This window comes from Setaria italica, chromosome VII (genome assembly GCF_000263155.2).
Source record: "Setaria italica strain Yugu1 chromosome VII, Setaria_italica_v2.0, whole genome shotgun sequence".
Classification (NCBI taxonomy): Eukaryota; Viridiplantae; Streptophyta; class Magnoliopsida; order Poales; family Poaceae; genus Setaria; species Setaria italica.
In genome coordinates, this window is record NC_028456.1 from 32,059,850 (window position 1) to 32,072,505 (window position 12,656).

The 12,656-nt window shown below is 42.1% G+C and overlaps 2 protein-coding genes across 2 annotated transcripts; both read right to left on the reverse strand.

Annotated features, from left to right (window-relative positions):
* Nucleotides 1–148: 148 nt before the first annotated feature.
* On the reverse strand, nt 149–4,864 carry LOC101756157 (tubulin gamma-2 chain). The gene is made up of 12 exons (XM_004977025.2): nt 4,515–4,864; nt 3,676–3,876; nt 3,400–3,511; nt 2,823–3,223; nt 2,589–2,642; nt 2,404–2,508; nt 1,886–1,960; nt 1,767–1,811; nt 1,543–1,671; nt 1,100–1,204; nt 965–1,026; nt 149–580 (listed from the first exon to the last, which is right to left on the reverse strand). The coding sequence occupies exons 1-11, from the start codon at nt 4,641–4,643 to the stop codon at nt 973–975; spliced, it is 1,410 nt and encodes a 469-aa protein (XP_004977082.1). The 5' UTR covers nt 4,644–4,864; the 3' UTR covers nt 149–580; nt 965–972.
* A 751-nt stretch (nt 4,865–5,615) lies between these two features.
* On the reverse strand, nt 5,616–11,812 carry LOC101756978 (dihydrolipoyl dehydrogenase 1, chloroplastic). The gene is made up of 15 exons (XM_004977028.4): nt 11,375–11,812; nt 10,527–10,673; nt 10,212–10,346; nt 9,568–9,685; nt 8,684–8,808; nt 8,202–8,327; nt 8,033–8,113; nt 7,388–7,450; nt 7,222–7,296; nt 7,057–7,135; nt 6,862–6,962; nt 6,535–6,648; nt 6,337–6,450; nt 6,149–6,220; nt 5,616–6,054 (listed from the first exon to the last, which is right to left on the reverse strand). The coding sequence occupies exons 1-15, from the start codon at nt 11,663–11,665 to the stop codon at nt 6,007–6,009; spliced, it is 1,689 nt and encodes a 562-aa protein (XP_004977085.1). The 5' UTR covers nt 11,666–11,812; the 3' UTR covers nt 5,616–6,006.
* Nucleotides 11,813–12,656: the final 844 nt, after the last annotated feature.

Genomic DNA, 12,656 nt, shown 5'->3' on the forward strand with positions numbered 1-12,656 from the left:
ATATCAACTTCAAGGGATTTGAAGCGGAATCAGCAGATCTAGAGATGAACTTCTGTAGAATTTCTGCAACATAGATAACATAGGCTCGAACAGAATACCGAATGGACAAGGTTCCATCACTTGCGAGACATGAGAATATATCCTTCTGTGTATAAATCAACCTCACGTTACGACAGTAAATGGCTAAATGTAATTTCATAAACACGTTCATGTTTACTAACTCAGCCAGAAGCCATTACATTGCTAGAAACGAAAAGGTCACAGCACCACAGGACGGTCCTCCAAACTATTTGAACCTAGCTATCAGCATAACATAGCAGAATTTGGAATGCATCGCCACCAAAGATGGGCAGCTACCATGGAACATCATACAGACCAGAGGAAGTGGGTTTGGACATGTACATAGCCACACACACACACAAAAAAAAAAAAGGGGGGGGGGGGGGTAAGGAAACTTCAAGATTGCAAAGAAGAGCATAGCCCACTCTGATAGCACTTTGATGGGATCTAGATGAGCAGGCGGCATCAAACTGATAACTACCGGACAGCTACAGTTGAATCTTTGGGTAACAAGCAGGACCTGCATGCAGGAAGCTTTTTCAGCAGCATGAATTGCAGTAATGTTCAGTTTCCAGAACAATCAGAAGTAAAATAAAAATGAGTCATCACATCATCCAGTATACGATGCATCACTGAAACTAAATTGTTCTAGCAAGTATTAACAGCTTTTGGTAGTACAAAATTTCTGTTTGCGGTATTTCTCTATACTGGAAAAGAACCTTTGTAGCTCTCACACAATAAGGATATAAACTTTAATGCAAGGACTCACTATTTGCAGGAAGACAATGAACAGAGAGATCCAAATAATTTATGCGTTCAACAAGGTCGCCATGTAGCTATTCAATTCATAAGATTGTGCATCAAACTATTTCTGTGTTAACAATGTTTAATGCTGAGACATCACCTTGATATTTACACCACTAACTTAGAATCCAGTGCAGCTGCAACATTTGCCTCTCCAGGATCCTGCTATCACATAGATTGCTCAGCATTCCGTATGAAGTTTAAGTACAAGATTCTGAAATTGCAGCAAACTTACCTCCATTCCCCATTTAATGTAATCTGGTGACTCGCAAGCCTTGTACTCATCAACTAGACTCTCTATTATTTCTCGTGATTCATCGAATTCAGAGAGATCATTATCCTGCATGAAGAGGTCACAGGTCAGTCCATTGGACAAAAGAATGGAAATATTGGCCACAAGGCTGTACATAGTACTTCATCGCATCCACATGGGCAACTATATTCTTAGGCAATGGCATTTGGCACAGTATCTAGTTTGCTTTTACATAAAACTGAGATGAATGTTGGAGTTACTAGGTGTTGGACAGGCATGAGGCATCTGAACTTGACAGAGGTAACAACATTTACACGGAGGCTGACTATGTATAAGTGAGGAATATGAATAAAGCTCACAGACCAGGTAATTCAGAACAATTTATATGCTAACAGAATTCAAAACTGGTATAACTGTGTTCCTACCGCAAACATAGGAAACTTCCGGTAGTTGTCAAGAAAGGCCTGCTTTTTCCTTAGCTTCTCATATTGTCCCAGGCATTTGCTGAATAAGTGGCGTATACTAGTATGATTTGCTAACATCAAACCACTAACCTGCAGAGAACGATGGTTAGTTGAGCACTACACTTTTTTTTTAAAAAAAAGAAGAGAGCAGAGAGGGAGTGAGGGATAGAGGAGAGATCATTTACCCTGTGTGTTGTTTGAACATATGGGGACTTTCTTGACAAGGCAACCTGTCACGTTTGAAATGCTGATAAATAAAATGCCAGAAAAAAACAAGCTAAAACTATTCTAGTTGTGTGATAACCTGAATGCTTGCAGGGGCCCAATCTATGAAGTTAACGAGCTTCCTTTCACGTATCCTTTGCAGACTCTCATGAACCTAAATAATTCCACAATATAAAAAAGGGTTCAAAATCTTAAGCCAGAAAACATCATTCGATTAACAAACATGAGATTCATGCTAGCATGTAGAACAAGCCATTTGCAAAATGGAGCGAAAGTCCATGCTATTTTGAGCCAGTACATACAACACAAAGGAGTGTAAGGAGAAAGGTAGGTACAAAGTCCATGTGTTTATTTTCAACAAATTGATAAATGACCCATCTGAAATTGTTTCATATGTCTGAAGCAGCTTCATAGATTAAATTGGACAGAGTTCCACGTTTTATTGTAATTTTTTTATTCAGAATGTTGACCAACTTAACACACATCTGTAACTCCTGAATCAACAGAGGCCTAATCAAATTGGAAACCTTATTTCCTATTCAATTTCACTTAGATAAAACCACAATGCACCATAAAATTCATTCGAGAAGGCTGTACCTGTGTAGGGTCCACCTCTCCTTGAATGATGTTAAGTATGGAAATGTATTTAGCCTGGCTGGCTTCCTTTGTTCGAGCATATGATGACACCATTATATTCTTTGTCTGCATATAGCATAGATAAAAGCTTGAAACTTCATTAAGAAAAGAGAGTTATGCATCCATCCTAAAGATACAAGTAATACCTGCAGAAGTCTTCTCATAACATCCAATACCGTCGTTTTGCGAATCATGTTAACCTGACAGCACAGATCCAAACATTATGAACTGAACTCTTTGGCAATTGCAACCCAGAAAAGCCAAATTGCAGTCAACAATCAACCACAAGTAACTACGGAGTCCATAAAATACTACAACATGTGACATAAAACATGCCACATGAAACAATGTAACAGCTGAGGAAGAAGTCATCAAATTACCTGCCGTTCAACGGTCAATGGAGTGTAACCTGTCATCAGAAAATGACACCTTGGTGTGGGGATCAAGGAGGCAAGAAGACCAACCAGATCATTGTTCATGTATCCAGGATACCTCAAAGTAGTTGTGCTTGCAGACATAACTGTGGAGACCAAAGAGTTTGTCTGTGCAAAAGTAGGATTTGATAGATGAAGACGCTCCACAGCAATCCTATTAAGAGCCGTATTGTCAAGAACAACCACACAGTCGGCATTCAGTGTTAGCCGCTTCAGAGTCAAAAGCGAGTTGTAAGGTTGTACGACAACATCACTTGTTTCCATCTGATTTGGGAAAACACTATATGTCTGCACAAGCTTTTTACTGTACCGATCATTTAGTGTCTCCAATAGATAAGAACCCATACCTGAATGAACATGGGCAACAGGGACCAAATTAGACAAATGGTAACAGAATAACCATAGCTATGTTTCATGATGATAAGCCAGCATTCAGATGCACAGTGAGTCAAAGAAACACTCCAATTACAACACGCAATCATCAACAAAGACCTAATCAAATTATGACAACCAGTTAACCAACCTGAACCAGTTCCGCCAGCAATAGAGTGACAAAGGACAAAACCCTCAAGGCTATCACTTCCATCTGCTTCTCTATCAACCATATCCATGATATCATCAACAACTTGCTCACCCTATTAGAATATGGAAACACATATAAGTATTTGTTTCTAAATCGCAAAAGGGTGCAATCGGCCTAGTTACACAACATATAGATCTACAAAGCAGCAAAGCCTACAATATTGGTTCACCCACTGGAAACCTTAGGTGAAAACCAAGAAATACAGCGCAACGGTACCTGATGATACCCACTGGCCCAGTTGTTCCCAGCACCACCACCATGCTCAGCGACAAATATGTTCTCATGGTTGTACAGGTTCCTATACTCACTGTTCTGAATTCCATTGATCACTCTTGGCTCCAGGTCAATAAGAAGAGACCTAGGTATGAAGTGCTGATCATCAGCCTGATAAAAGAACACATCCTTCCTGTCGCCCCCCTGCAGGTAACTTTATAAATCAGAGTTGGCTCTAGTTTAATCCAGCCACCAACATATCCATGATAAATGGAAGTGACAGAAACTACCAATGAAGCACAAATAGATTGCAAGTGTAATTTCTTGTATAACAAAGCATATGAAATAAGGGTGTTATACGTATCAAAATATTCATTCAATTTATTGTATGCAGTTCTCATTCCAGTGAAATTTAACAACAATTGCCTATACCAGAAGTCACTTGAACGTTAATCCCTATTTATTGAGAGAAGACAATTTATATTGAACTTAAGACGAGCTAAATCCAGTACCAAACTGCCAATACCAATTGAAATTTCCGAAATTCACTGATAGACTTGAGTGTGATTTGTCAAAATTCTACTAGTACGCATCCTAGAATGGAGGCCCCGAGAGGCCGAGATCAACCACGTGACCTCCCCTCAGTAAACCCTGAAACCTAAGCAAACCCCGCGTTATGTCCATGAACCGCACAGATCAGACTACCCGCGGCGCTGACCGCGAGCAGCCTCCCGCGGAAATGGGCATCACCCGGCGCACCGCAGCCAGAGCGTGGGGAGAGGAGCATTCGGATTTCGGACGGATCAAGCAGAGAGCGAGAGAGGGCAAGGAGGGCAACTCACCTGAGTGGCGAAATCCTCGAGGAGGCCGTCCTTGCCGATGCCGTGCTCGAGGCAGAGCTGCTTCCAGAACTCCATCCCGATCTGGTTCCCGCATTGCCCCACCTGGATCGTGATGATCTCGCGCGGCATTTTTGCCCCCCAACTCCGGCGGCGGCGGCAAAGGCGGGGAGGGTTAGGGTTGCTACGAGGATAGGGTACGCCGGGGCCGGAGAGGGAGGGAGGGATCCCGGCCGGCAGCGGCGGCGGCAGGCTAGGGTTTTGGGTTTGCTTGGCTTGGACGCGAGCGCGCACCAACTGCGAGTGAGATTGGTGGGGGTGGGGGTGGGGGTGGGAGCGGGAGGTGACGAGGCGAGCGGAGAGAAACGGAGGGGAAGCGGAAGGGGGAGGAGGAGGAGATTTTGGAGGAACGAAATGGGCGCAATTTTCGAATTTCCAGGGGTTTAAGGGCAGTCCAAGCAAAGTCGTTTATGCAGTTTCGCGCCCACGACTATACATCTATTAATTAACAGAATTATCGTTTTACAAAAGATTCAGCCGTTCACCCATGTCCGTGTATTCGTCTCAGCACAAAAGTTTTATCCGCTATATGGTAACCAATTGTGACGCTATTTTTTGTTACCAAGTTTTGCCACACTTTAGCAAATAATGTTATTCGTGAAAAAATGGCGTGTCACCCTTGTGGCAAGAAAGTTGTGATGAAAGAAACGGACGCGTTGCCAAGATCAATGTCCCACGTCCGTTGGCAGTAAAATCGCCAGTTTTCACGCCTGCGAATCTGTGATCTACGTACGATAACATCTGACATCTCTCTCCCTCCTCTGGCGTGGGTGCCTGCGCGGCTGCGCTGTTGATGCCTGCAGTGGTACGGGGACGGTGGCAGCAGCTGCGCCGGCGGGTGCAGGCCAGCACTGTTGCTCCCGGTCCTCCATCGCAGCCCTGATGCCGCGCCCACAACCTCCGCAGCGATGCTTCCACCGGCAGCTGCAGCTGGATCTCCTGCCGCTATGGAATCGATATCGGCCTCAACAGATCGCCGGCGCAATTGTTCTCGAAGCACGCGCGCAACGTGGCACAACAAATCTGACGTCATCGGGACCTCCGTGCGACCAAGCTACAACCTTCAAATACAATCCCTCGACGTTTTGAATCATGGTACACCCGGCTGGACATCGATTATTTCAAACAAGCGAGGAGCTAGTCTCGGCACTTGCAGTTTACAGTTACAGGACAAGCAACAAAAAACGAAGGCAACAACAAAAACCCACCCAACTGCCAGAGGACCCTCTACAAAAATTGGACCAAAGAAAATGTGCGCTGAGTATTTCTGACGCTGCGGACGTTACACCGCAGATGTTAGATAATACAACACCTCCTCCCCTTGTTGAACTATTGTTGCCGATCCTGTCTCGGGAAAGATAGCAGGGCCGTGATGAAGCTGAGGGCCTTCAGGAGCGGTTGGGGTGGCTGGCTCAGCTTGCTGTCCCGACCTTCTCTAGGCTGCAACTGGTTCATTTACAGAATGAGAAACACCCGAATTAACCTGTTGGAAACAGAGAGAGCATCGCTCGCAGTTGTTCAGAATTCGAGTGGCCAAGAAATATGAATGTAGGAAGATATTGAGGTGTTGATGTTACCTTAGCTGCTTTGAAGAGTTCATCCAGGACCTCAGACAATGTGGGGTGCGCATGGACGGCAAGCTTGATGTCCTGCATGGTGGAAACAATTATTTGTTGGGTTCACCAAATTGTTGATACCAATATGTGATATTATCTGAGAAATGTTGATGCTAAGTTAATAACACTAAATTGTCAGCAACACTCACTTGCACACGAGTTCCTAGGGCGATGGCATTCGACGCCTCATGGATGAGATCAGCAGCATGCAAACCCAAAATGTGAACCCCAAGAATTTCACCCGTGTCCGGCCGGTAAATCAACTGTAGAGAGGAGCACATATTGTCAAGTTCATTTAATGCAAACTTGAGAAGCACAGGGGCAAATTCTGGAGAAACTAGACTTACCTTTGCAATCCCATCTCCTTCATTTTCTGCCAAAGCTTTAGTGTTAGCCTTAAAGCTGGTCTTAACAACATCTACCTCAAATCCTTCTTTGTCAGCCTTTTCTCTGGCTTGTGGCTGAGAAAGTTTCAAAAAAACAGTCAAGCAAAATTTAAGACTTCATCCAGTTATATCCTCTGAGAATCAATGATCAACTATTAATTGCAGTTAAATCAGCAAACAGCGTCAAAAAAAATCAGCTGTTGAAATTTGTATACATTGATTAGATGGGAATGCATGACATGGACAGGATTAACAACTGAAATAAGAAGATAAAAAAACTTGACTTACCTCTGTCAGTCCAACCATACTAATCTCTGGATGAGTGAAACAAGCAGCTGGGATGCTTAAATGATTTAGGATGTGGTCTCTTCCAGAGATTTGCTCAACAACTACATTTGAATAGGAATTCAACTTCAGACAAGTACACCAATAAGCTTGCTTCAAGAAACAAAACAAGAAATTGGACTGAAAAATCTTAAGTACCTGAAATTCCTTGTGCACTGGCAGCATGGGCAAGCATGAGCTTGCCATTGGCATCTCCAATGCAATATAAATTGGGTACCTATATAATATTATATGAGAATTACATAGAAGTCCTGAAGAGTCGCTTGTTTACAAGAAAGTATCACAACAATTTTTGCAACATACCACGTTGCCATCTGCATCCATGACTCGCATCCGTTCATCAACTGGTACGAAACCTCGCTGTGTGACAACATTGATCTGAAGAGAAGGTAAATAAGTTTCACCATTCTTGCATTTAAGCTGTACCATATGATCTGGTAGAAAATAGATCCAACTTTCTGACACTTACATTTTCCAAGCCAAGCCCTTTGGTGAATGGCGCCCTTCCTGTGGCAATAAGTGCTGCATCCACCTATACACACAAATTTGCAACCTCCAATAGTAAGATGTTGTAGTTTGCTTACAAAGAATCAAATGGCAAATTTGAAAGCTAGCAGAAATGTTGTACATGCGATCAGATTGAAAGTGCACTGCTTAGCGTATTGTTGTCTTGATGACTAACTGTAAGTCCATATTTACCAAATGGTTATTATAAAAATATCTAAGTAGAACCTTACCAAAAGGATCAATACATCATATTGATACAAATGGCTAACTGTAAGTCCATATTTACCAAATGGTTATTATAAAAATATCTAAGTACAACCTTACCAAAAGGATCAATACATCATATTGATACAAACATTAACTTCGATTACAAAGCTTGTAGCAAGTAACTGTTACAACATTCTGTGGTGAACCAACATATGGCAAGCATAGGACCTATGGGAAGCATTCGCTCAGTAAAGCCATGCAGCTCTAGACAATGAGATAATAAAAGTATGTGTATTGTGCTGTTGTACCACAACAAAGGGATGGCTGACAAAAATAAAACTGCCAAAACAATCCAGAAGAAGAAAAACAAGGTGTCAAAGATATTAAAAATGTAACTTACCTCAAGGGTTTCTTTGTGCTCCTTTGTCTTGGCATCAATGAGTTCGATGAGCACAGGTTTTCCGTCCTTTGCTGGAGTAATCTAGAGAAAAATCCATAGACCATTCAATGTATATATTATACAACTACTCAAAAGAGTCTTTAAGGCTATATTGAAAGGTGAAACTAACCTTGCTTGCAAAAACACTAGTGTGATAGTCGATTTTCCGAGGATTAATAAGAACTCTCTGTGCTAATTTTGCAATTTCAGGATCAAATCCTGGCATCAGCTGGTCAAGAGCTTCAACAAAAGTGACCTGCCCAGTATTCAATGAAGTAAATTCAGGTGAGAAAAGAACTCATAACAACCATGTTCAATATGCAACTGCAGATGATCTTTCAGGAGCATTCTAGAATCCATCCAGTTTATTGAATCCTTGAGCACTTGCATTAAAATGCTGGAGTCATACTTTGCATGACAGCCAAATAATTTGTTAGCCAACATGAAAATCAGAGAGAATGACAATAGGTATTTAAACTAAAGGACAAACAGTACTCTGGGCACCTTTTGTAATTTATCTGGTGCTTTGGACCATGGTTCTAGGAAACCAGTAGCATCTAATAAATAATTTCATGCCCCCAAATATATTCAGCGCAAGAAATTCTATGATACCTCACTTCCTAGAGCTGTGTATACATCACTGAACTCAAGTCCAATGTAACCACTTCCAACAATAGCTATCCAGTCTGGAACTGACTCAAGCTTTAGTGCGTGATCACTGGTAAATACAGTTTTCCCTGCACAAAATCACCCAACAGACTTTTGTAAGAACAAATAAAATAATTAAACAAAAAAATGATAACTAATACACTGCACCTGCAACAGAGAATGAAACAGATTGCTCCATAACTAATGTGGTAATCATTTTCTAGGCTTGTTTGTGATGTGAAAAGGTAGTAGTACAGTGACAATAGAATGGCCACAAATATTAAATATCGTACAATTTATACTCTCAAAATCTTTTAGTTGCACAAATCAAAATGCCTAGAAACTGGCATACCCATATGGATATTCAAGACATAACAAATAGCACTTCTTTGCCTTTTGTCTCTGGTGATTCCAGATCCAACCTAAATAAATGTGGTGAGATACAATTCTTGGTGCTGTAGTTGATATAACATTTAGGTTTTTCTAAAAGTGATGACAAACAAAATGGCTATACTTGAACTAAACTAACAGGCAAGGAAAATATGATTACATATGACTCTGAATGAGAAATGTTTGCATCAATATGCGCTACCAGAAAGTTCCAAAAGCAGAGTAGCGCCTAAAGTTGAGAAGTGGTCATCACACTACACTTTCTAAGAATATATCCAGCATATGACTGTTTCCTGTTAGTATTGAAATTTAACACAAGTGAAAAGTGAAAACAATAAAATTTGTGATGTAAATAATCTCCAGCACGAACTGTTAATTTTCAAGTCTTTTAGGCATATTCAAATTTCAACTAGAACTCAAATAAAAGCAAGATTCATCAATAGAAAATGTGTAGTTACCGTCAATTTCGATGCCTTTAGGGACAAAAGGAGTTGATCCAGTGGCAATTATGATGTTCCTGGCAGTAATTTCTTTATCAGGGAAGCCAACTTTTCCATATCGTACCTTTTGCTTTCCCTGATCAAGGCATCAATGGAAGCAGGTATGTGTTACTACACACTTTATATAGTACAGAGAGCTCATTTCAATGTCTGTGCATGCCAGGGTTAGTACTTGGATCGAACTCTCAGCTTTGTTTTATTGTCTATCACTGGACATAACTGATGTCATAATATTTACCGAAAATATTCAGATTTTGTTTGATTTCTGGCCAGATCATGCAGTTCAATTTTTACGGCCCCATACCTAACTAGTGCTCAATCTACTCATAGATATGCAATTTTCCTTAAGTATACATGCATATTGGGCAGAATCAACATAACTGAGAAGCTAAAATGCAGGGACAAAGATTTTTTAACAATTTGAAACCCTTTATAGGATATGCAATTAAATGTTCAGCATGGATAATTAGTCAACAGTACACAGCAAAGTTTAGATAGGAATGCCTGCAACTCGACTCTGAATTATGAAACTCAGGGATATAATTCTCACATACAAAACTTTGGTTCCATGCCAATCAAGTAAAGGACTATAGATGACTTACCACAATAGTGCCAACACCTGTCAATATATCCACGCCCAGAGCTTTCATTGAGTTCGTCAAGTTGCTTCGGATTTTGGAGGCAAGATTGTTTGCATGATCAGCAACAGCTTGTCTATCATATCCAGTAGAGGAAACCTATAGCCAATATTAAAATTTGAAATTTAATACAGAGGAAATTCAATATCCAGTACAGGAAGGGGGGAAAAGGACTCCTAAAAGCACCTAAACAAAATGCAGCTTTTTGTCAATCTTGCACTATTAGAACCAGTTTGAAACAGCAAATCAAAACTCTCCTAACTTATCCAATCATATTACCTGTAGACCCAAAGATTTCATATGATGTTCATCATGAAGCTCCCGCATCCGACCACTGACAGCAAGGAGTGCTTTCGATGGGACACAACCTCTGTTTACACAAGTCCCGCCCACAACATCTCCCTCAATTATGGCAGTTTTCAAGCCCTGCACAAGTTAGAACAAAGTGAAAAGATCAATATAGAAGCAGTAGCAACTCTAGACATTTGTTGCATGGTTAATGTACAGCATCATTCTTCCTTTCTGGTCTCTGATAAAGCATGAGTTTAAGAAGAGAAAATGCTTTGTTCTTGGAACTATCACTGATTAGTGGAGGATCAACCAAACCAACTACAATGGAAAGATGGGCACCAACACCCTTAAAGGCATTGAGTGATCAATTACTAGGCCTTGATGCAGCAAACAAATTTGGAACTGTTTGGGGTGTAGGCATAGGTTGCAAATTGCTTACTCCATGAACCACCACGTAAATTTAAATTAACAAGAATTTCAAGTTTTCGAGCATGAACGATATTTCCTGCTCCAACATACAGGCCCTGGGACTTTCACCAACCTCTTCTTAAATTTTTACAGACCATGGTGGCACTTCACCGCCTCTCAGTCTAAAATCCTCAGCAAATACATAAAACGGATGATCACCGCATTCAAGCAAATTTTCCATCTCCAGGACCAAGTTACGAATCAGAGAGCCACGTTTTACCATGTATTGTCAGCACTAAAGCATCTCATAGAAGACCCAACTTCGCAGCTCCATTTTAGCCAGGCTACTCGTTAGCTTAAGCTACTAGCCATTCCACATCCCAATAGACCCACGAGAACACCTGGCAGTAAACACAGGACGCACATACCTCCTCGACGGCGTGCAGCGCGGCGCCGTGGCCCCCGACACCCGCGCCGATGATGACGAGGTCGTAGTCGAACCCGCCGCTCCCCGCCACCGCGCCGTTCGTAGCCGCCGCCGCCCTCCCCACCGCCAGCCTCGCTGGCGCCTGCGAGATCCGCAGCGAGGGGCACGCGAGAGCCTCTCCCCGGAGCCCGCAGACCCGGAGCCCGCCGGGGCGCCGCGCGGCCTCGGATCTGGCGCCGCCGCCGGAGGCGATCGCCGAGGCGGAGACGGAGACGGCCGCAGTGGACTGCATCGCGACGGAATGCGACAAGAGGCTGGTGTTCGCGCGCGGTTGGGCTGCGAAGGAGGCGTATAAGTTGAGGAGGGAGGGAGCGTGGGCGGAGGAGGCGAGGAGGGGGTTTATGCGCCGGGGCGGAGGTTTCGAAGTTGGCAGGAGGGCGGAGGCGGAGGGAAGGAGAAGACGCTGCGTTGGTAGGACCCACACATCAGTGTATGAGGCTGATGAATGGGCGCCAGGTCAGCTGCAGCCGTGGTTTTGCATGACCATGCTTTGGTACACGTCACCCGGAACAACGTATGTAATCCTACCCCGTGCACTTTTTTTTCGAATCACACTTGAGATTGATGAAATAAATTGGTTTCAAAATATAAATTAATTCAAATAAATTAGTTTTCCTTGATACCATACATTAGATGAATTGAGGTGATAGGAATGCCATGTTGCGAGTGAAAGAGGCGTTAAGCCAATTATGATTAGGAGGTGCGGTAGGAAAGAATTTGATGACTTGTGAAGGAGAGGCCTGAGAAGTGACAAAGTCATACAAAGCCATATTATAAATATCCTTACTTCCCAAATTATAATTTATTTTGATTTTATTAGATTCATAGATTATGCACTTGGATATACTTATATCTAGATGTATAATAATATCCAAAACGACTAGTAATTTGAGAGGGGGAGTACATTGGAAAAACAGTTTTATTCGTCACAACTTAAATAATCCAGCTGCATGTTTTTATATGGCCTAAAATTTTGGTGGAGGAGAAAATACCAAGCTAGGAGCTACCATCATGTTGAGTTATTTACCTCGTATTGTTGGTATATTACAGAATTATTAATCCATTGGATTGCTGACCGCATGATCTAAATGAAGTTTGTGTTTTCTTTAGAAAGAAGGTAGGACAAGCATGTGACTTTTAACCGATCTTCAGCATATTATCAAAATTCCATTACCAAAATATTTTCTCTCTCCATCTCTAATAGCAGAAAGTTTTTAGACTCC